General features: G+C 46.1%; 1 protein-coding gene across 1 annotated transcript; it reads right to left on the bottom strand.

The window, feature by feature from the left end:
• WRB (tryptophan rich basic protein) lies at window positions 1,124-16,751 on the bottom strand. Its single transcript, XM_005675622.3, has 5 exons — window positions 16,549-16,751; window positions 8,074-8,239; window positions 6,990-7,057; window positions 3,889-4,003; window positions 1,124-2,027 (listed from the first exon to the last, which is right to left on the bottom strand). Exons 1-5 carry the CDS (start codon window positions 16,723-16,725, stop codon window positions 1,954-1,956), a joined length of 600 nt encoding a protein of 199 aa, XP_005675679.1. The 5' UTR covers window positions 16,726-16,751; the 3' UTR covers window positions 1,124-1,953.

The raw sequence follows: 22,058 nt of genomic DNA, 5'->3' as shown, positions 1-22,058 counted from the left end.
TCATGGATTAGTGATCCCAGGATGGGCCTGGGGAGGAGGATACCTGGCCACCGAACTGTGGACTGTCACCTGCCATTTATGTCTGCAGCTCATAAAATCACACTGGGCATATGGCTTCCTAGGGGGCCGAGACCCCGCAGCTTCCTTGTGCTGCTGTAATTGCCTCCACTGATGAGGACAAGGTCAGCAGCTCATCCCCTGCAGCTGAAACATACCCTGTGAGGTGACCGGATGGTGGACTCTGGTTTTGGCTGTAATCACGGCTGTCTTGCCCGTTCTGCATCACCTCCAGAGCTGGGGCAGCCTGGGGCTGAGTGAGTCGGAGAGGAACCTGAAACCCACTCTGGTGATGCCCGACTGAAGCAACACAGTGCTTGGTCCCTTCATAGCATGATCAGCAGAAACAGTAATGAGCTTACTTATCACAGCATCAGGGAGTACAAGGATACACACATTGTGCTACATGAAATCAACCTAGAAGTCCACTGACAGAGGAAGCAATAGAGAAGGTGTGGTACATTGATATAACGGAGTATTCAGCCAGAAAAAGGAAAGAAACTGGGCCACCTGCAGTGATGCAGAAGGACCCAGAGTCTGTCATACAGCATGAAGTCAGAAGGAGAAAAACAAATACCGCATATTAACACATATACACACAATCCAGAAAAACGGTACCGATGAACCTCTCCACAGGGCAGAACAGAGACACATGTGCAGAGAGTGGACCAGTGGACACAGCAGGGGAAGGAGAGGACGGGACAGACTGCGAGAGGAGGAGGGACGTGCACGCCAGCACGTGTAAAACAGCCAGTGGGGAGCCGCTGAGAAGCGCAGGGAGCTCAGCTCGGTGCTCTGCGATGACCTAGAGGGCTGCGACAGGCGGGTGGGAGGGAGGCTCAAGGAGGAGGGGATATATGTCTACATATAGCTGACTCAGGCTGTTGTACAGCAGAAACTAACACAACGTCGTAAAGCACTTATACTTCAATTCAAGTAAATACTTTAAAAACAAAACAAAAACTCATGCTAGTATTTGGTTTTACAGGGCTGAGTCCCACTTAGTCATCGGTGCAAGCTCCCACCACAGATCAGTCGTAGCAAAAAGTGGCCATAAGGAACGAAGTCACACAAGCGCTTGCAAAAGTTTTAATTAGAAAAAAGTGTTTTAAAAAATACTTAGCAGAATTGTACTTGACGGGGCAAACAGGCAGTCATTCAAAGTAATTTAATCAGGGGTCCTAGCTTGTTTTTTAACTTCCTTCCATTCTACAGAGCATAAAAATTATATGCTTTAAAAAATCCCCTTCATTGGAAATACTTTATAAAACAGTTTAAGCATAAGACAATGCATTATGGGTTCACGAATACATAAAACACAGCAATGAAACATTCACTTCAAATAAGTAGACAATATCTGAAGGTTTGCTCAACAAATGACATTTGAAACAGAGGAAGAAAAGAGCACTGTCAATTAGTGTTACTCTCCCAGTACTACTGCATGAAATTAAAACACAAATTTTCAAATTCTAGTAGTGGTACTAAAATTAAGCTACTTGGTAATAGGGCTTAAAAATAGCTCCAACTCTTTAAAGCACTTACATTACTAGAAAAGTCTGACTTCCCAGTTGGCAAGATGACCTTTAAAACATGTCACAAGTGCAGATCACAAGTAAAAATGTGTAGACCATAATGTCACACACTTCTTGTCACAAATCTGGTGCCATGGTGGCCAGCACACACGTGTGAGACTGACTTTCACGGCCCATGACAAGTATAGAAAATCGCGATTCTTCTAAGAATCTCAACTTGAAGTCCAAGAATAAACATGTTCAAGGACAGCTAATCTGTGGCTGTGTTTCTTTTAAAACAAAAAAAAAAAGTATAACTCAGACTTGCAACCTCCTAAATGAAAATTTGATTTTGAAAGTGCTGTAGTTGAATTCGTCTTCGTTTTCAGCTGAAAGGGTGAAGCACAATAGCCACAACTTTGTTACAGACTAAAATCCAACAGGTAATTCCAACACCACCTAAAAACAAAGAAATTCAACATGAGAGCATGCAGGAGTGCTGCCCACATTTCCTGCCCCTGCTGCCTTTGACTTCTGAGAGACGGAGCACGCCGCTCTGAGTCATGCTGGGCTAGGTCTAAGTTTGTGTTCCGTGGGTTCAAACTGATCATGCTTTCTACCAATTCATGGACCTGCAGGAATTACTCAAAACAATAAACTATGGTTTGAGTTTCTCTTTCCTGCCTGAGAGCTGTGCATCATTATTTATGATATTAACTGACTGCAGGACCACCCTCTCAGACCACTTGTCTTTCCCTTCTCACAAAAGCATTACAAACACGGAGCAATGTCTACCTGGGCTTTCCCTGCCCCACTGATGGCTGAGAGACAGGACAGCAGGCCACAAGATGCCTGGAAGGGTGGCCTCTTAGCTCCTCGGCACAGGACCACTGAGAACCACCAGCCGTGCCCTCCTGGTTGAATCCAGAAAGGAGGAAGAGGAGGGGAAGGAAGAGGGTTGGCTAAGCTAATGTAGTAGTTCACCTCCAGGGTGACCACAAATCACAGCCAGAGACTGGCCAAGCAGCACATGTACTATAGCATCCACTCCATAGCAACAACTCAGACTGAAACAAATGTCCTTTAGCAGGGAAATTAATAAATGATAACACACCTAAATGAAGAACAGCTGCTCCAAGTTCCTTCATAAAGAAACTCCATAAGCTGCCCTCTCAACGTAGCCAGCAGCATTTCAGTAAGACTCTGATGCTGGGAGGAATTAGGGGCAGGAGGAGAACAGGATGACAGAGGATGAGATGGCTGGATGGCGTCACTGACTCAATGGACGTGAGTCTGAGTGAACTCTGAGAGTTGGTGATAGACAGGGAGGCCTGGCACGCTGCGATTCATGGGGTCGCAAAGAGTCGGACACAACTGAGCAACTGAACTGAACTGAACTGAATGTGAAGAAACTTAATGATATGGGAGAGTAAATGTCACTCAGTCGTGACCCCATGAACTATACAGTCCACAGAATTCTCCAGGCCAGAATGGAGCGGCTGGCCATTCCCTTCTCCAGGGGATCTTCCCAACCCAGGGATCAAACCCAGGTCTCCCACACTGCAGGCAGATTCTTTACTGTCTGAGCCACTAGGGAAGCCCGATGTGGGAAAAGGCTTAAATAACAGGAAGGGTAAAAATTGTATGTGCCAGATAACCTTTACTGTATAAAAATATATAGCAAAGAAGACTGGAAAAAATACACCACAATGTTAAGAGAGCAATCCATAGCTAATGAGTCTTTAAAAAATTTTTTTCTGATATTTCTATTCATTCTACAAACACATGCACTAATTTTTCTTTTTTTGGCCATGCCAGGCAGCATGTAGGATGTTAGTCTCCCAGCCAGGGATTGAACACGAGCCCCACGCAGTGGAAGCACAGATTCCTAATCACTGGACTGCCAGGGAATTCCCATGACATGGACTGATTTTAACATCTGAAAAAAATTCTTTCATAAGTGAAAGAATGGCCAACAGCAGGAAATGCTGCTGAGGGACTAAGCATAGTGTGAATTCTAAAGAAGCCACTGAATCTGGGAATTAGAAGTGGTGTTTTAAAAAATGGGTATCAGACCACGGTACTGGCCTTGGACTGTAGAGGCAGGCTTGGGCTGAATTACAGCTCTGCTAGTTCACAGTTCGGTCATGCTGGACTAGTTAAGTAAATTCTCCTGGTGTTGGCTTCTTTGCTGCAAGACTCGTGGGAGGGGCAGAGACAAGCACTATTCACCCCAGGCGGCAGGGGGAGGTCACCTGACTGCAGACGTCCCACTTCAGCCTTAGCCACGCTCCCCCACCACGCTTGCCGGAACCCTCACCTGCGACTCTCGTAGGAAATGCTACCAGGCGGTCCAGAGGAGTGATCCACTTGCTTGGCACCACAGCCACAGGGACAGAGTAATACTTCCAGATGAGCGAGACCATCAGGGCGGCCTGCAGAGACATGGCTGGTGAGCAGAGACACACGACCCACCACCACGGAAGACAAGGAAACAGGAAGACAAACTAAGGAAACTCCCAGTCAGTGACTTCACTCCAGGCCAATCCAGTCCTCACCATCCACACACACGATTAAATTAGCTGATACACTATCCAAGGTCTCCCACAGTGTAGGTGTTCCCTTCCATTAAGCAGCTCCCCGAAGTGGCCAGCTTATGCTAAATACACCTCGTCTGTGACAAAAGTGATATCTCTCGGACCCTTGAGAAAACTAGCTATTCCTCCCATCCTCAACCCAAGCGCAGCAGTGAGCCCTCTGTGAGGTTCAATGGCTCCTCACTTCCCAGCAGCATTCTATCAGCTGTCTTCCGTCCTCTCCATAGTCCTGAAAATGCCACCCAGGTGACCAGACCCAAGAGCGCAGCTCTCCCAACTCCTGTCCCTGTGAAACCTCTCTTATAGCAAAGTGACAGTGCCCCAGGATCAAAGTCCTCACACACCCCAGACCACAGGGACTGTGGGGGGTAGGGCTCCCAGCACTGATACTCGGGGATCTTTTAAAGCAGCTTCCAGCCTCTTGTGCAGCCCATCCACAACCTCAGGGTGGAGGGAGAGGAGCAGGGGCGAGAAATGAAACAAGGGTCCACCAGATGAGAAAGGTGGGAAGCAATGGTGTTGGACAGGTGACGAGCAACTGCCACATCACTGACCAGCTTAGAAAATATAATGTCTAAATAAGCTATCAACTACAAACAATAAAGGGTTTCCCTGGGTGGCTCAGACAGTAAAGAATCTGCCAGTCAAGGCAGGAGACCCAAGTTTGATCCCTCAGTCAGAAGATCCCCTGGAGAAGGAAATGGCTACCCACTCCAGTGTTCTCGCCTGGAAAATTCCATGGACAGAGGAGTCTGGTGGGCTCCAGTCCATGGGGTCGCAAAAGACTTGGCACGAAACACGCCTTGGCGACTACACAACAGTAGCAACAGACAATAAATGCTGGAGAGGATGTAGAGAAAAAGGAACCCTACTGCACCGCTGGTGCGAATGTTAACTGGTACAGCCACTATGGAGAACAGCATGGAGACTAGGAATAAAACTACCGTGTGATGCAGCAATCCCACTGCTGGGCACGTACTCGGAGAAACCACAATCCAGAAAGACACACGCACACCCCAGTGTTCACTGCAGCACTGTTTACAACAGCCAGGACACGGAAGCAACCTAGACGGCGATCGACAGATGAATGGATAAAGGAGCTGTGGTACACACACACAATGAAATGCTATTCAGCCATAAAAAGGAACGAAGCTGAGTCCATTGTAGTGAGGTGGATGAACCTAGAGCCTGTTACACAAAGTAAGTCAGAAAGAGAAAAATAAATATCAAATATTAACACATGTATATGGAATCTAGAAAAACAGTACTGATGAACCTATTACAGAGAAGAAAAAAAAGATTCAGAGAAAGGACTGGTGGACTCCACGGCAGGGGAAGGAGAGGGTGGAAAAGAGAGAGCAGCACTGATATATACAGACCGTCGTGTAAAACAGAGGGCTAGTGAGAAGCTGCTGTGCAGCACACGGAGCCCAGCGAGGCACTGTGATGACCTAGAGGGGCGGAACGGAGGCAGAAGGCAGGCTCGAAAGGAAGAAATATAAGTATATAATTATGACTGATTGGCACTGATGTATGGCAGAGCCCACCACAACATTGTAAAGTAATCATCCGCCAATAAAAAAATAAATAAAAGCACATAGGAAGATGAAAAAATAATAATAAGCTCTCTGACTTGATCCCCCAGGCTCCCAACACTGCAACATGAAAGAACTCCAGAAAAGGTCATGTGCTAAAAAAATTCCAACATTTAACAATTCTTAAAGAGAAAAGCTCAGTCACGTCTGACTACAGATACCATGAACTGCAGCCCTCCAGGCTCCTCTGTCCATGGAATTCTCCGGGCAAGAATACTGGAGTGGGTAGCCAGGAGAAATATCCACAACCTCAGATATGCAGATGACACCACTCCAATGGCAGAAAGCAAAGAGGAACTAAAGAGCTTCTTGATGAGGGTGAAAGAGGAGAGTGAAAAAGCTAGCTTGACATTCAACATTCAAAAAACTAAGATCATGGCATCTTGTCCCATCACTTCATGGCAAATACATGCAGAAAAAGTGGAAAGAGTGACAGATTTTATTTTCTTGGGCTCCAAAATCACTGTGGACGGTGACTGCAGCCACGAAATTAAAAGATGCTTGCTAAAAAGAAAAGCTATGACAAATCTAGACAGCATACTAAAAAGCAGAGGCATTACTTTGCTGACAAAGGTCTGTAAAATGAAAGCTATGGTTTTCCAGCAGTCAGGTACAGATGTGAAAGTTGGACCATAAAGAAGGTGGAGTGCTAAAGAATTGATGTTTTCTAATTGTAGTGCTGGAGAAGACTCTTGAGTCCCTTGGATAGCAAGGAGATCAAACCACCAGTCAACATTAAAGGAAAACAACCCTGAATATTCACCAGAAGGATCGATGCTGAAGCTGAAACTCCAATACTTGGATCACCTGATATGAAGAGCTGACTCACTGGAAAAGACCCTGATGCTGGAAAAGATTGAAGGCAAGAGGAGAACAGAAGAAGATAAGATGGTTGGATGGTATCACTGACTCAATGGACATGAGTCTGAGCAAACTGGAAAATAGTAAAGGACAGCGAAGCCTGGCATGCTGCAGTCCATGGGGTTGCAAAGAGTCAGACACAACTTAGTGACTAAACAACAACAACAAAGAGAAAAGCTGAAAGAGACTAAGAGGAAGAAAGGCGCTTTTTTTAAAATCTAACTTAGAAACTCACAGTGTTCAGAGTCACACACTAGCAGGACCAGCCGGCAGCTGGAAGTGGGAAAGCCTGAATTCCAGGCCTGGATTCTGGGTCACACGGTTTTGGAGGACTTCAATGACCCCAGGTGACACAACAGGGCACTTACTTGCAATATGTAGAAGGCAACACTCACAACCCATTTTATCTTGGCCAACTGAGCTGTCCGTGCTTTCACTGAAAGGAAAAACAAGTGATATCAGTCCTAAAACAAACAACAAAAAAAAAATGAAGAAAATATTCAAGAACACAGAAATGTTTTTCCCTCTCATTAAATATTTTCTAACTATGTATGCAACATTTGCTCAACATGCTTAGAAAATATAAAATGCAATTTCTTTAAAATCACCCACTATGCCATTATTCAAAATAGAATCACTCACAGATTATGAGATCTGAAGCTTTAATTTTAAAAACTCTTAAAACTATCATCTAAATCAGAGATTCATTTTACAATGCACTTAACCAACAGAACTATACTTTCTTTCCAGACTTCTTAGCCCACACAGGACACTAACCCATAGTCTAGTTTGTCTCAGGCCTGGGGAGGCCCCCTTGGCATGTTTTACAAGCCACACACACTCTTGGCACACACGCTGACCTCCTCTCCATCCCATGAGAGAGTTAGGAACAGTGGCTGAGTAAGACTTGATCCCCACCCTGAAGTCAACACTCAGATAAGGAGACTCCTGGGCAATTTTTAGAGAGTGTTCACAAAAGCCCTTGAAAATTCACTGTAAGATTTTCCTGGGCTTCTCTCAGAAAATTGTTGAATTTGAGAGTATCAGCCTACAGAGAATGAAGAAAATCTAAGAGGATGTTAGAGCTTTCTGTGTGGGTTTTTTTGTTTTGTTTTTTGAGTTTAAAAAAATTTTTTGGGCCACACCTCGAGGCTTGCATGATCTTAGTTTCCAGACTAGGGATGGAACCTGGGGCCCCGGCAGTGAAAGCACAGAGTCCTAACCACTGGACCACCAGGGAGTTCCCAGGTTTCTGTGTTTAGAAAGCAAAGGTTCATCAGCAAACTAAGGACAAAGTAAGAATTATTGCCAGGTCTCTTCCAGACAACTTAAAACTCTGCATCAACATCAGAACATTGAAGCTCAAAGGGTATACGCTATGCATCTTCATATAAAGGCTTCTCTGTGAACCAGCTCTTACGAAGCTTTCCAGGCTACAGCTGAGCACAGTACCATGAGTTTTGAGTTTATCCGTCATCTTGTTGATCTTCCTCTCCAGCCTGGCATATCTGGCGAACTCGTCCATCATGTTGACGGTGGAGAGCTCCTGCTTCATGCCCTGGATCTCCGCTCGCATCTGGGACTCCTGCTCTGCGTCCTTCTGCAGTACCCGGGACATCTGGGGGAGGAAACAGTGGGGTCAGGGCCTTGTCCCCCACCTCCTCCTCCTCCTCCGTCCTATTGGCTTGCTGCCTCCTGCCCCTGGGCGAGCTGCCCTTTACCTTCACAGCCTGGCTTTGCTGCATGTCCTGGGCATGCTGCCCACAATCACCGCACAAATAAAGACTCCTTACAGCCAAGTCTCCTGTCAACTATGCCCTTCCTTCGGCTGCTATGTACATTTGTGTACTGTAAAACTGTGATTATAGAGTGAACGCTGATTCCACCCCCAGAGCTGCACTCAGGCGGCAAGGATCCCGCATCCTCTTCTCACCCTTAAGAATTCAATTCTGTCCTCAATTAGGGCAGAGCAGCGGTGGGTGCTGGGTGTCAGGGACAAAGTGGTGGCTGGTGAAGACAGCGCTCCTACAGAGGAGCTGCCTGGCATGAGAGTCAGAGTCCCAGCACGTGAGGGGGGCTTACATAAGCATACATGACAGGAAGAAGGAACCCCGCCTATCATGGTGTCAGAGCCCCAGAGAGGGATGGGGCGGTGCTGGAGACCGAGGATCATTTACAAAGCATTGAGCTAGTCAAGTAAACCTACTGAGGATAACAGTAGCAGTGTTCTCACTGTTAGAAAAGGGAGTGAGAAATACAAATCCATAGAGAACTAGAATGAGTCCTGCAGGCGTAGATTAAAATTGGAGACACGTGACTTTCCAGACATAGAGACAGAGGCAATGACAGACATGAATGTTTGCAAAGGATTCGCCTGCACAGCCAGGGCCCCTATGGGAAGCAGCTGGCCCAGGCGCCCTCCCCAAGGTGTTCCTAGCTCCCAGATAGTGGAGGGGACCCACTCTCGCCTCTGACGCCCTTCCCAGGCACCACCCCTCAACACACACACACAAACCTGCCAGGAACGCCAGCGGCCCAGACTCCAGATGGCAGTGGCTGCCAGGTGGTGCCAAACTGACTAGGACAAGTGAGGGTCCCAGGACAGTGAGGGGAGAGAGAGGTGACCACTCTCACAGGGGCACACAGAGGTCCACGGGCGACCTCGTAGGGTATAAGGCTCGGAGAACCGCACTCTGAAAAGGACACTCAGGGACAGCCTCTAGTGGACTGACAAAGTTTATTATCCAATTGTGTAGCTTTATAATTTTCAGGGAATAGAGCATAAAACAGACTTGCACGTAGCCATTTCAGATAAACATCAAAGCATTTAAGCATAAAATACAGTTCCCACCACCCAAGCCATAACATAGCTTTGGTGAAACTCTAAAGGGAGTCTTATCATGAAACAACAGTCCTTGCTCTCAGAAACAGGTGGTCAGAAGGAAGCCTTCGAACACCTCAAGGTCGGGCGTATAACCCTTCGTTATCCGTTCCCAGCCTCAGGCACTCGGTGAACGCTCATAACCCTTTGTTATGCTCGTTCCAGCTTCCAACCTTCATTAAGAGTGGAGCAAATACATTTTCAGTATTTGCTCAAAGCCTTCCAGCTCCTCCACAGCAGGGGACTAAGAATCCCTCGGGATTGGCCCCGAGTGATGCGTGGACATCCCCAAATCCATGCCCACAGCACCTGATGAGATGTAATGAAACACAGCATCCTTCATGTGACAAACCCGCCAACATCGGACAGAGACATCCACAGAACGCCACTGTGCAACACCACTGCCCTGCGATCCTCGGGCATGTCAGCCACACAAGTCAGGGAAGGACCAAGACTCCTTCCAGACTAGAGAGGCCTGACAAGCGTGCGCTACACACGACACTGACTAAGGTCCTTCTGCTCGGAAGGACCTGGTCAGGACAGAGAACCCTGAACAGGACAGGAGGATTGTACCTAACCTTTGGGCTGTGGACAAGGCCGCTGTTTATACACTAAAGTATCGGGGAGAGAGAAAGAGGGTGTTCAAGGCGACAATTAACTTTCAAATGGCTCAGGAAACAACCAGTTCTTTCTATTGAACTTCTCTGCACATCTGTGTTTGTTTCAAATTTTTAAAAATATAAACATATTTCAGTGTACTGGTACATAGCAGGTGCACAATAATTGAGTCTGTCCCTCTAGCCCCGATGCCTGCTGCCCAGCACACAGTATGGTGACTCTTCAGTTCCAGGTGCGCAGACGCGCCCCTCCCCTCAATGCCCCACCAGGGCCGCTTTCCGGCACCCGAGCAATGAGGCCCTTCGGTGGCCAGAGGGCGCCTGCACCGCAGCACACTGTGTTTACCACTGTGTAGCCTCCTGCAGGCCTCGAGCCTGCAGCAGGGGCTCCACTCTGCTCGGCCTGTCCTCTCTGCCCTGGAGTGACCACTGCCCTACACTCTAACTAAAGGACATACACTCCGGCCAGATCCACCCTAGAGAAGAACACAGGAATGTGCCCAACTAGCTCTAAAACCACAGAATCATCTTAAGAGGAAGGAGTTCATAGATGCTGCTTAAACTTTGTAAACCAAGAAATTGCTGGGTGGGGAAAAGGACTTCCAGAGGTCACAGAGATATTCTTTATCTTGACTGTTGTGGTGGTTACCCTACTGATTCACCACTTCAGGACAAAGGGGAAAAGAGGAAGCAGTGACATATTCCATTTTCTTGGGCTCCAAAATCACTGCAGATGGTGACTACAGCCATGAAATTAAGACACTTGCCCCTTAGAAGGAAAGCTGACAAACCTAGACAAGCACATTAAAAAGTAGAGACATCACTTTGCCAACAAAGGTCCTCATAGTCAAGCTATGGCTTTTCCAGTAGTTATGTATGGATGTGAGAGCTGGACCATAAAGAAGGCTGAATGCCAAAGAAATGATGCTTTTGAACTGTGGTGTTGGAGAAGACTCTTGAGAGACTGCAATCCTAAAGGAAATCAACCTTGACTATTCACTGGAAGGACTGATGCTGATGCTGATGCTGAAGCTCCAATACTTTCGGCACCTGATGCGAAGAGCCAACTCACTGGGAAAGACTGATGAGATTGAAGGCAGGGGAAGGAAGCAACACAGGACAAAATGGTTGGATGACATCATCAACTCAATGGACATGAGTTTGAGCAAACTCCAGGAGATGGTGAAGGACAGAGAAGCCTGGTGTGCTGCAGTTCATGGGGCTAAAACAGTCAGACACAACTTAGTGACTGAACAACAACAACAACTGGCTTCAGATTAGAGAGGCTATACAGCAGTAGGATGCAGCAAAAGGATATGACCCGGGTCCAAGGACAAACCCAGTATCTTTCACCTGAATGACAAACAGCCATCTAATAAGGCACAAGCCTCATGCATGAGCAGACTGCAGCAATAATTTCTTCTGAGAATGTGGAAGCTGCAGGGCTTAGGTTTGCTGTAAGCTTGGGGAAGGAGCTGGAGATGATGATAGGTCTTATTTATAGCTGTTATTTTTGTTTGTTTAGTCGCTAAGTTGTGTCCTACTCTTTTTCGACCCCATGGACTGTAGCCCACCAGGCTTCTCTATCTATGGGATTTCCCAGGCAAGAACCCTGGAGTGGGTTGCCATTTCCATCTCCAGAGGACCTTCCTGATTCAGGGATTAAACTCACATCTTCTGAAAGACAAACAACCCAATCAAAGAGTGGGGAAAAGACCTAAACAGACATTTCTCCAAAGACGACATACAGATGGCTAACAAACACATGAAAAGATGCTCAACATCGCTCATTATTAGAGAAATGCAAGTCAAAACTACAGTGAGATATCACCTCACACCAGTCAGAATGGCCATCATCAAAAAGTCTACAAATAAATGCTGGAGTGGAAGTGGAGAAAAGGGAGCACTCCTGCACTGCTGGTGGGAATGTAAATTGATACAGCCACTATGGAAGACTATATGGAGATTCCTTTAAAAACTAGGAATAAAACCACCATATGACCTAGCAATCCCACTCCTAGGCATATACCCTGAGGAAACCAAAATTGAAGGAGATACATGTATCCCACTGTTCACTGCAGCACTATTTACAGTAGCTAGAACATGGGAGCAACCTAGATGTCCATTGTCAGATGAATGGACACAGAAGTTGTGGTACATATACACCATGGAATAAACTCAGCCATAAAAAGGAATGCATTTGAGTCAGTTCTAATGAGGTGGATGAAACTAGAGCCTATTACACGGAGTGAAGTAAGTCAGAAAAAGAAAGATAAATACTGTATACTAGTGAATATATACAGAATCTAGAAAAATGGTACTGAAGAATTTATTTGCAGGACAGCGGTGAAAAAACAGACATACAGAACAGACTTATGGACATGGGGAGAGGAGAGGAGAGGGTGAGATGTATGGAGAGAGTAACATGGAAACTTACATTATCATATGTAAAATAGATAACCAATGGGAATTTGCTGTATATCTCAGAAAACTCAAACGGGGCTCTGTATCAACCTAGAGGGGTGGGATGGGAAGGGAGACGGAAGGGAGGTTCCAAAGGGAGGGGATATATATATATATACCTATGGCTGATTCATGTTGAGGTTTGACAGAAAACAACAAAATTCTATAAAGCAATTACCCTTCAATTAAAAAATAAATTAATTTCAAAAAATTACTTGCATCTCCTGCATTGCAGGTGGATTCCTTACCACTGAGCCACCTGGGAAGCCCAGGAACAATTCACTGAGGAATACAAAATCAACAGCCTCTTTGAACAACTGAGATTAGTTTTGTATGTGGTTCTAAGATGAAGTTTGATGGAGGAGGGCGTGGCAATCCTCTCCAGTATTCTTGCCTGGAGAATCCCATGGACAGAGGAGCCTGACAGGCTACAGTCCATAGGGTTGCAGTGACAACTGAAGTGACTAGGCGGCAGCAGCCAACATGAGGCGGAGAGAGATGGGGGTAAGTCAGAAGAATCTAGGTGATTCTATAGGGGTGCCAGGCAACACACAAAATGGGAGAAAAACCTGCAAGTCATATATTTAATAAGGAGTTAATATCCAGACTGTATAAAAAACTTCTAGTGAAAGTGTTAGTCTCTCAGTTGTGTCCAACTCTTTGTGACCCCATGGACTGTAGCTTGCCAGGCTCCTCTGTCCATGGAATTCTCCAGGCAAGAATACTACAGTGGGTAGCCATTTCCTTCTCCAGGGGATCTTCCTGACCCAGGGATCAAACCCGAGACTCCTGCTTTGCAGGCAGATTCTTTACCATCTGAGTGAAGAAGTGAAGTGTTAATCGCTCAGTCATGCCCGACTCTTCGCAACCCCATGGACTGCAGCCCACCAGGCTCCTCTGTCCATGGGATTTTCCAGGCAAGAATACTGGAGTGGGTAGCCATTTACTTCTCCAGGGGATCTTCCCGACCCAGGGATTGAACCTGGGTCTCCTGCACTGCAGGCAGAATCTTTACTGACTGAACTAGGAGGGAAGCCCTGTCTGAGCCACCTTCTAACTCAACTATCAAAACATAGCCTCTTACTCTGGAGGTGCACCTGCAGAGGGTGCCCTTCTCCTAGGAACAGCTCCTGAAGCCCCATGGAAAAATGGCCCACAGGGAATTCTGATGGTCCAGCAGTTAGCACTCCACTCACTAGCTCTAACTGAGAGGGCTGAGGGTCCAGGTTCAGTCCCTAGTCAGGGAACCAAAATTCCACAAGCCATGCGGCATGGCCAGAAAATAGGCCACAGATCAGAATAGACATTTTCCATATACTGATAGCCAATAAACACATGAGATGGTATTCAACATCACTGATCATTAGGAAAATGAAGATAAGCCACTCAGCATCCATTAGGATGTCTATTATTCAAAAAGAAAAAAATAATAACCTAAAAATAACAAGTGATGGAGAATGTGGAGAAATTGAAATGATGAGAATTTAAATGATGTAGCTGCTGTGGAAAACAGTATGGCAGCTTCTCAAAAAAAATAAAAATAGAATTACTGTATGATCCAGCAATTCTACTTCTGGATATTTACCCAAGAGAAGTGAAAGCAGATTCAAATAAACACATACACCAACGTTCCGACAGCATTACTCTCAACAGCCAAAAGGTGGAAAGGACCCTAATGGCCATCAAAAGATGAGTAAAAAACAAAATGCAGTATATACGTAAGTGCATGCTCAGTCGCTCTGTCATGTCCAACTCTTTTCGACCCCATGGACTATAGCCTACCAGGCTTCTCTGTCCACGGAATTTTCCATGAAGGGATACTGGAGTGGGTTGCCATTTCCTACTCCAAATACATTGGAATATTATTTGGCCTTAAAAAAGAAGGAAATCCTAACACAGGCTACAAAAGGGATGAACCCTAAAGACACTATGCTGAGTGAAGAAATAAGCCAGACAGAAAAGCACATGAAATATAAGACAGAAAAATATGCCTTCACTTATACAAGGTGCCTAGAAGAGTCAAATTCAGAGAGACAAGAGAGTAAGCTGGTGGTTGCCAGGCGTGGGGGGAAGCCACATGGGGCTAACTCCCCCTGTTCAGTGGGGAGAGAGTCTGTTTAGGAAGCTACAGATGTTCTGGAGATGGATGGTGGTGATGGTTACACAGCGATGTGAACAGACTCAATGCCACTGAACTATGTACCTAAAAAGTTAAAGTGGTCAATTTCATGCTATGTGTATTTTACCACAATTTTTTAAAAAATAAAATGAAAGAAAAGTGGGCAAGGGCCTGCTCTTCAAGGGTATTTTATGCAATGCTAAGTACTTGGGACATCATCTTAAAGACAAGGCAGCATCAGGAAAAATTCTGAACGGGGGATGGGATTAAGACTGAATTCCCCATGCCTCAGGCCAAGGTGGTGGTAGTGGTAAAGAACCCACCTGTCAAAGCAAGCGACATAAGAGATGCGGGTTCATTCCCTGGGTCAGGAAGATCCCCTGGAGGAGGAAATGGCTACCACCACTCCAGTATTCTTGCCTGGAGAATCCCATGGACAGAGGAGCTTGGTGGGCTACAGTTCATGAGTCACAAAAAGACGGACACGACTGAAGTGACGTAACACAGAGACAGGGCAATTTGGGTGGTAAGGTCCTAGAATAGAGTTTTACATAAAACAGGCACCTGGGTGGATACCAGTTGTTGTTCAGTCGCTCAGTCGTACCCGATTCTTCCTGACCCCATGGACTGCAGCACGCTGGGCTTCTTTGTCCTTCACTATCTCTTGGAGCTTGCTCAAACTCATGTCCATCGAATCGGTGATGCCATCCAACCATCTCATCCTCTGTCACCCCCTTCTCCTCCAGCCCTCAATCTTTCCCAGCATCAGGGTCTTTTCCAGGGTAGAGTAAAAGAAAAAGAAGTAGAAATCTTGTCTATCTTTAAATACCCGACCATCGCCGCTGCCGCCCCAGATTTATATCTGGAAAGAACAGAACTGAGTTCCCTGGATAATGCTAGTGTGGTGCACGTAACGTTTGAAGCCTGGGTCTGAGTCTGACAGCTCCTCAGTCCCACTGTGGGCATACAGAGGGCGCCCTGCCCCGGGGAACAGCTCCCTACGTTTCCCCCACACACCTCCCATCAAATGTGCCACCCAAGCCCATCCATATTCATGTTCCAGAAGGGCAGACCTTGGAGATCACAAACCAAAGATCAAATCTCCAGCCGTCAGTCCCCAGCTGGATGACTTAATACAACTACTAGACTCTGGGCCAGACACCTCCTCAGGGAGGTATAGGAAGATGGGATGACAGTGGCAGCAGTCCTGGCGACTGAACACGAGGCAGTGTACTCATGATGGGCAAAACGCCCCGCAAAGTGCTCCGAGGTGGCCGTGGCTCCTCTGGGAAACGGAAACAACACGAAGAGCACTGAGATTCTCTGTCTATGCTGTCTCCAACCCCTCCCGCCCCAAGAATGGGAGCCCCTGCACCCTGAGACCCATCCCTTGGGACTTGGCACAATAGACACTGCACACGACAAGGCGGGACCTCCCGGAGCCCCCGCTGCCGAGCTGCGGGCACTGGCCCTCAGCACCCGAAGGCTGCTCTCCGCTCCCAGGGGCAAGAGGATAACAGAAATGAGGGGGGAGGCGGGCAGAAAGGCACTGGGCACTCCAAGCTTAGGGCTGCTGCCACGTGAAAACGTGGCCAAGTGTGGGCAGGTTATTATGCTTTGTTTTTCTCACCGAGAATCCAGAAATCCAGATTTAGGGGTAAAGCTTTGTAGCCAAACTATAGCACACTCAAAAACATCTTAGAACACAGAACAGCCCAACCGAGACACCTCAGCAGGCCGAACCCGGCCCTCAGGCGGCCAGCTGGAGAACCCTATGTCTACCGCAGGTTGGCCGAGGACCGAAGCTGCGACCCCACCGGTCCCCGGAGGGCCAGATAGCCACTTACGAAGAAGGAGAAGGACGGGAGGAGGATCCTGAGCACATTGCACCCAAACACGAAGCTGAGCACCAGCAGCCACGCCCAGCGGTCGGCCTCGGCAGTGCTCATCTCGGAAGCTAGCGGCGTCGCCAGGTCGGCTAAAGCAGCTCCATGGGGACCACGCCGACGGCCGCGCGTGCGCATGGAGAACTGCGCCCCGCAGTGGGGCGCCGCCGCGCCTGCGCACTGCGCCGCGCTTCGGGAGGCGGGGCCATCTTTTCTTCTAATTTCTTGACATTCCCGGCTTCCGTAGCGTTCTTGCTCCGGTTCCTTCATCTCTGCAGAACCAATTTCCCAAATTCGGCCTCCGCCGTGTCTTTAGTTTTGTTTTATCAGCAAACCACTTGTGTTAGTATGTAATTAATACTTTATTTAAATCGACTCAGCTTTATTCCTAAGTAACTGTATTTTTAAAGACACCGTTCCGTAAATAGTGACCGTCATTACAGTAGCAAGGAAACGTAAAAAGAAAAACGTTTTGTAGGGAGGTGGGAGGGGGGTTCAGGATTGGGAACACGTGTACACCCGTGGCGGATTCATGTTGATGTATGGCAAAACCAATACAGTATTGTAAAGTAAAATAAAATAAAATTAAAAAAATAAATAAACAGGCTTACTGTAAAAAAAAGAAAAACGTTTTGCAAGTAGGGTTCAGTAAGTAGTCTTTACATTTGAAAACTAAGTGAAGTGAAGTCGCTCAGTCATGTCCGACTCTTTGCGACCCCATGGACTGTAGCCTACTACGCTCCTCCATCCATGGGATTTTCTAGGCAAGCGTATTGGAGTGGGTTGCCATTTCCTTCTCCAGAGGATCTTCCTGATCCATGGATCGAACCCAGGTCTCGCACACTGTAGGCCAGACGCTTTACCGTCTGAGCCACCAGGGAAGTCCATAAATCTAAGTAATTTACAAAACTACATACCTGAAAAATAAGTGTTATCGTAAAAGGCCATGGTTACATTCAACCTGTAAAAAAGGGCTTCCCAGGTGCCGCCTGACAATGCAGGAGACGAGAGACGCATCCTCGCATGAAAACGCACTCCAGCGTTCTTGCCTGGAGAATCCCACGGACAGAGGAGCTGGCGGGCTACAATCCATGGGGTCGCGAAGAGTCAGAGAGGACTGAAGCAACTGCGCACAAACGCACATGCAGGTGAAGATGACGCTTTTGCACTAAAAGGATCCTAATCCAACCTAGATAGCATATTGAAAAGCAGAGACTTTGCAAACAAAGGTCCGTCTCGTCAAGGCTATGGTTTTTCCAGTGGTCATGTATGGATGTGAAAGTTGGACTGTGAAGAAAGCCTCAGCGCCGAAGAATTGATGCTTTTGAACTGTGTTGGAGAAGACTCTTGAGGGTCCCTTGGACTGCAAGGAGATCCAACCAGTCCATTCTGAAGGAGATCAGCCCTGGGGTTTCTTTGGAAGGACTGATGCTAAAGCTGAAACTCCAGTACTTTGGCCACCTCATGCGAAGAGTTGACTCATTGGAAAAGACTCTGATGCTGAGAGGGATTGGGGGCAGGAGGAGAAGGGAACGACAGAGAATGAGATGGCTGGGTGGCATCACTGACTCAATGGACATGAGTCTGAGTGAATTCCAGGAGTTGATGATGGACAGGGAGGCCTGGCATGCTGCGATTCATGGGGTCGCAAAGAGTCAGACACGACTGAGTGACTGAACTGAACTGAATCCCATTTATGTATAGCAGATAAAGCAGAAGATGATTAGCTGTCTCTTCTGCCTGGCTGGAGTCTAAGAACTAATTTCCAATCAAAATGAATCGAGGAGCTGTGGTTCTACAAATTTCTGGTTAAAGAAGACATGTGGGAGAAGGAAATGGCAACCCACTCCAGTGTTCTTGCCTGGAGAATCCCAGAGACGGGGGAGCCTAGTGGGCTGCCGTCTCTAGGGTCGCACAGAGTCGGACACGACTGAAGCGACTTAGCAGCAGCAGCAGCAACCCTGTCATGGGAGGTTACAGCTCCCACTGTGTTATAGCCGAGCGCTAGACATGGATCAGCTGTAAAGGGAGAAACTCAGTTTACCCGTGGAGCCTCCCCAGCAGATCGCAGACCTGTTTTCCAAGCTGCTGGTTTCTGGTATATAACTGCTAGTGTTTCTTAAGGGTTTCCCCATTTGATTTAGCTTTGTGAAGTATCTTTTATCTTAATCATAACTTGCTTTTCAAGCAATGGTACATGACCTGGTTCAATGTTTGGTTCTGAATTTATAAACTGATGTGTTTAGATATCTTAATGTAACTTGACAAGTCGTCAGTAGGGAACTGTGAATTTCTGTAACATTTTGATATGTTTTAAAGCACCTGACTTAGATCTTTTTGAATAAAGCACTCTCAAAAAGAAAAAAAAAAAAAGAAGACATGTGAGATGTAACTGTTCAATAGAGACAGAGTGAATTATTTTCATGGAAAGGTGATGCTAAGCTTACCAAAACAAAGGCTTGGAGCCTGCTTCTCCTCCATAGCCTTACCCTGAAGCCAGACCAGCCAAGGCTGCACCCTGGCTACCTCTACCCACTAAAGGTTTAGAAGAATTGGATGCAGCAACAACCTTGTGAAAAGTGATGGCAGGTCCTCCTGTGTCCATTTCTCTGCTTTTCAGGAGGAAGAGGAGAGTATTGCCAGCTCCCCACGATTTGGTTAAAAAACAAACAAACAAACAAACCTGGAGTGTGTCCAGTCTAGGATAGTACAACAGTGGTGAGAGAAGACCAGCAGTACCTGGTCTTCAAAGGCAACCCAATTTGAGTAACTCTGCTCTCTCCTATTGCTCTATTTGGGCAGCTCTCAAAAAGCAGAAATATCACTTTGCAGACAAAGATCCCTATAGTCAAAGCTATGTTTTTTTCAGTAGTCATGGATGACCATACAGGATGGACCATACAGGATGGATGACATGAGAGTCTGACCATGAAGAAGTCTGACTGGTGAAGAACTGATGCTTTCAAACTGTGTGTTGGAGAAGACTCTAGAGTCCCCTTGGACAGCAGGGAGATCAAACCAGTCAATCCTAAAGGAAATTAACCCCGAATATTCATTCTAAGGACTGATGCTGAAGCTGAAGCTCCAATACTTTGGCCACCTGATTCAAAGACTGACTCATAGGAAAAGGCCCGGATACTGGGAAAGATGGATGGCAGGAGGAGAAGGGGATGACAGAGGATGAGATGGTTGGATGGCATCACCAACTCAATGGACATGAGTTTGAGCAAGCTCCAGGAGATGAAGGACAGGGAAGCCTGGTGTGCTGCAGTCCACAGTCAAAAAGAGACATGACTGAGCTACTGAAAAACAAAAAAGCACCAACAGTTGAAGGCTGATAACACTATCCAAGCATCACACTAGACTGTCAAGTTACAAAAAAAAAAAAAAGATTGTGATAATGTCACAAATGGATTTCAGTCCAGAGCAAGACTGGATGAAGATACTATCACCACTGGGGGCTTTCATCAAACCATTTCTTTTTCAAAACTGGACCCTCAAAAAAAGAGAAAATCTGGAACCTCTGACATAATACAATTCCTCTTCATACCACTTCACAGAATGGGTTTATGGAGCCCTATATCAGTGGCTTTTATGTCAATGTTAAACCACTACTGAGACTGTTGCAGTGAAAAGGAAAAAAAGAGGAATGAGTTTTTCTTTCCCTTTCTTGAGAACAGTGAACAGACCTAAATATTCCTAATTTTTACTTTAACTGTTTCTAATCGATAGTCTGTAACTGTGCTTTTCTGCCCCCTAAGCCATTTTGCACCTATTATCCTTTGACTCTGTTCTAATTACATCCCGTAGCTGGTGCTCACCTTTGCAGCACTCTCTTCACAGACCACCCCTTTTCTCTTTTTACAAATCAGAAAAAGGCCACAGTACAATAAACAGAAGACAGTGGATCCAACTACCGGGATACCAGACTGTCAGAGGCTACCAGAGGCCAGCCAATGACTGTTTCTGAAACATTGCAAAAGGAAGAGTATGAGGTCCCAATACTTTTGCTCCTTATCACCGACCCCTGGCTTTGAGCCTTCATCTTATATCAGTCCCTAGACTCCTCATATAGAGATGAAATCAACCCTGAATATTCATTGAAAGGACGTGATGCTGAAGCTAAAGCTCCAACACTTTGGTCACCTGATGGGAAGAGATGACTCATTGGAAGACCCAGATGCTGGGAAAGATGGAGGGTAGGAGAAGGGGACGACAGAGGATGAGATGGTTGGATGACTTCACTGACTCAATGTGATGAGTTTGAGCAAGCTCCAAGAGATAGTGAAGGACAAGGAAACCCAGCCATGCTGCAGTCCACGGGGCCACAAAGAGTTGGACATGGCTTAGTTACTGAACGACATCAAGACTCCTCATGGAAATGGGAGGGCACAGTTCTTGAGGCATAAGCCTACTGTGTTCCCCTCTCCACCAGCTGAGGATTAAAGCCACCTTTCTATTTCCTCCAAACTCTCCGTATTTTTTATTTGGCTTTGATGAGTAGAGAAAGCCAAGATTTTGGCCGGCAACAATTGGAGAAATGAATTTTCTAATAGAGACCAAATCTTGGTCAGATACTTGGAGGAACTTCAGCAGGAACCAGAGACATGCCCAGAACTAAGTGATTTAGAGTCAGTGACTGAGGGCAGCCCACCTGTAGAGTCTTTTCAAGACAGGCACACCCAGAAGGCAACACTGAACTAACTTCAAGGTGAAAATGAGATAGCTTCAACGATTCCCAAATCAGGGAAAACAGAAGCAATAAAGGAAGAAACAATTTAGCAGGAACTGAAATTTACCTCTTCTTAGCTTTGCCCACTTGGTTGTACTAAATATAAATAATGATGATGATCACATACAAGGTTGAACCAAGAAAATGACCCACAATCTTTCCACTGAGAGCTAGGGGTACATCGACATTCAGAGTAAGTTAAGTAAAATCTGTAGTGTTTGTTTCAGTAATTGACTGAAGTGCTGGCAGGTACCTCACTTACACAAATCTTATAGTCATCATCTTGCTCAGTGGCTGTCAGAGGCTTCGACTTGTCTGTATATTGGCAGCCAGTCCTAGTTCCAAGATGGCTAACGATCAATGAAGTATTAGGATCTCTTGGAAAATTGCATTCTATGATAGTTGAATATTCAAGCATTCTTGTGTGTGTGTATATATATATACACATATGCATGTGCCTGCACATGTGTGTATAAGGAGCTAATTAGAAAGGAAAGCGTAGCAGATTGTAATTTGAGCTGTTTTGTTTTTTCTTAACTGTTGACTCTTAGTTTTTAAAAAGCATTTGTGCAGAATTTTAAAGTGCAAAGGTTAAATATCTTTCAAGCCAGAGAGGTTATTGCTAGATAATGATTGAACAACATCATGAATGTACTGAATGACAATGGACTGTATACTTTTTTTTTTCCAATTTCTGTCAAGAACCATTTCTGATACCTAAATTTTTAGATTCTTTTAT

Source organism: Capra hircus, chromosome 1, assembly GCF_001704415.2.
Source record: "Capra hircus breed San Clemente chromosome 1, ASM170441v1, whole genome shotgun sequence".
Taxonomy (NCBI): Eukaryota; Metazoa; Chordata; class Mammalia; order Artiodactyla; family Bovidae; genus Capra; species Capra hircus.
This window is presented reverse-complemented; position numbering and strand designations above follow the sequence as displayed.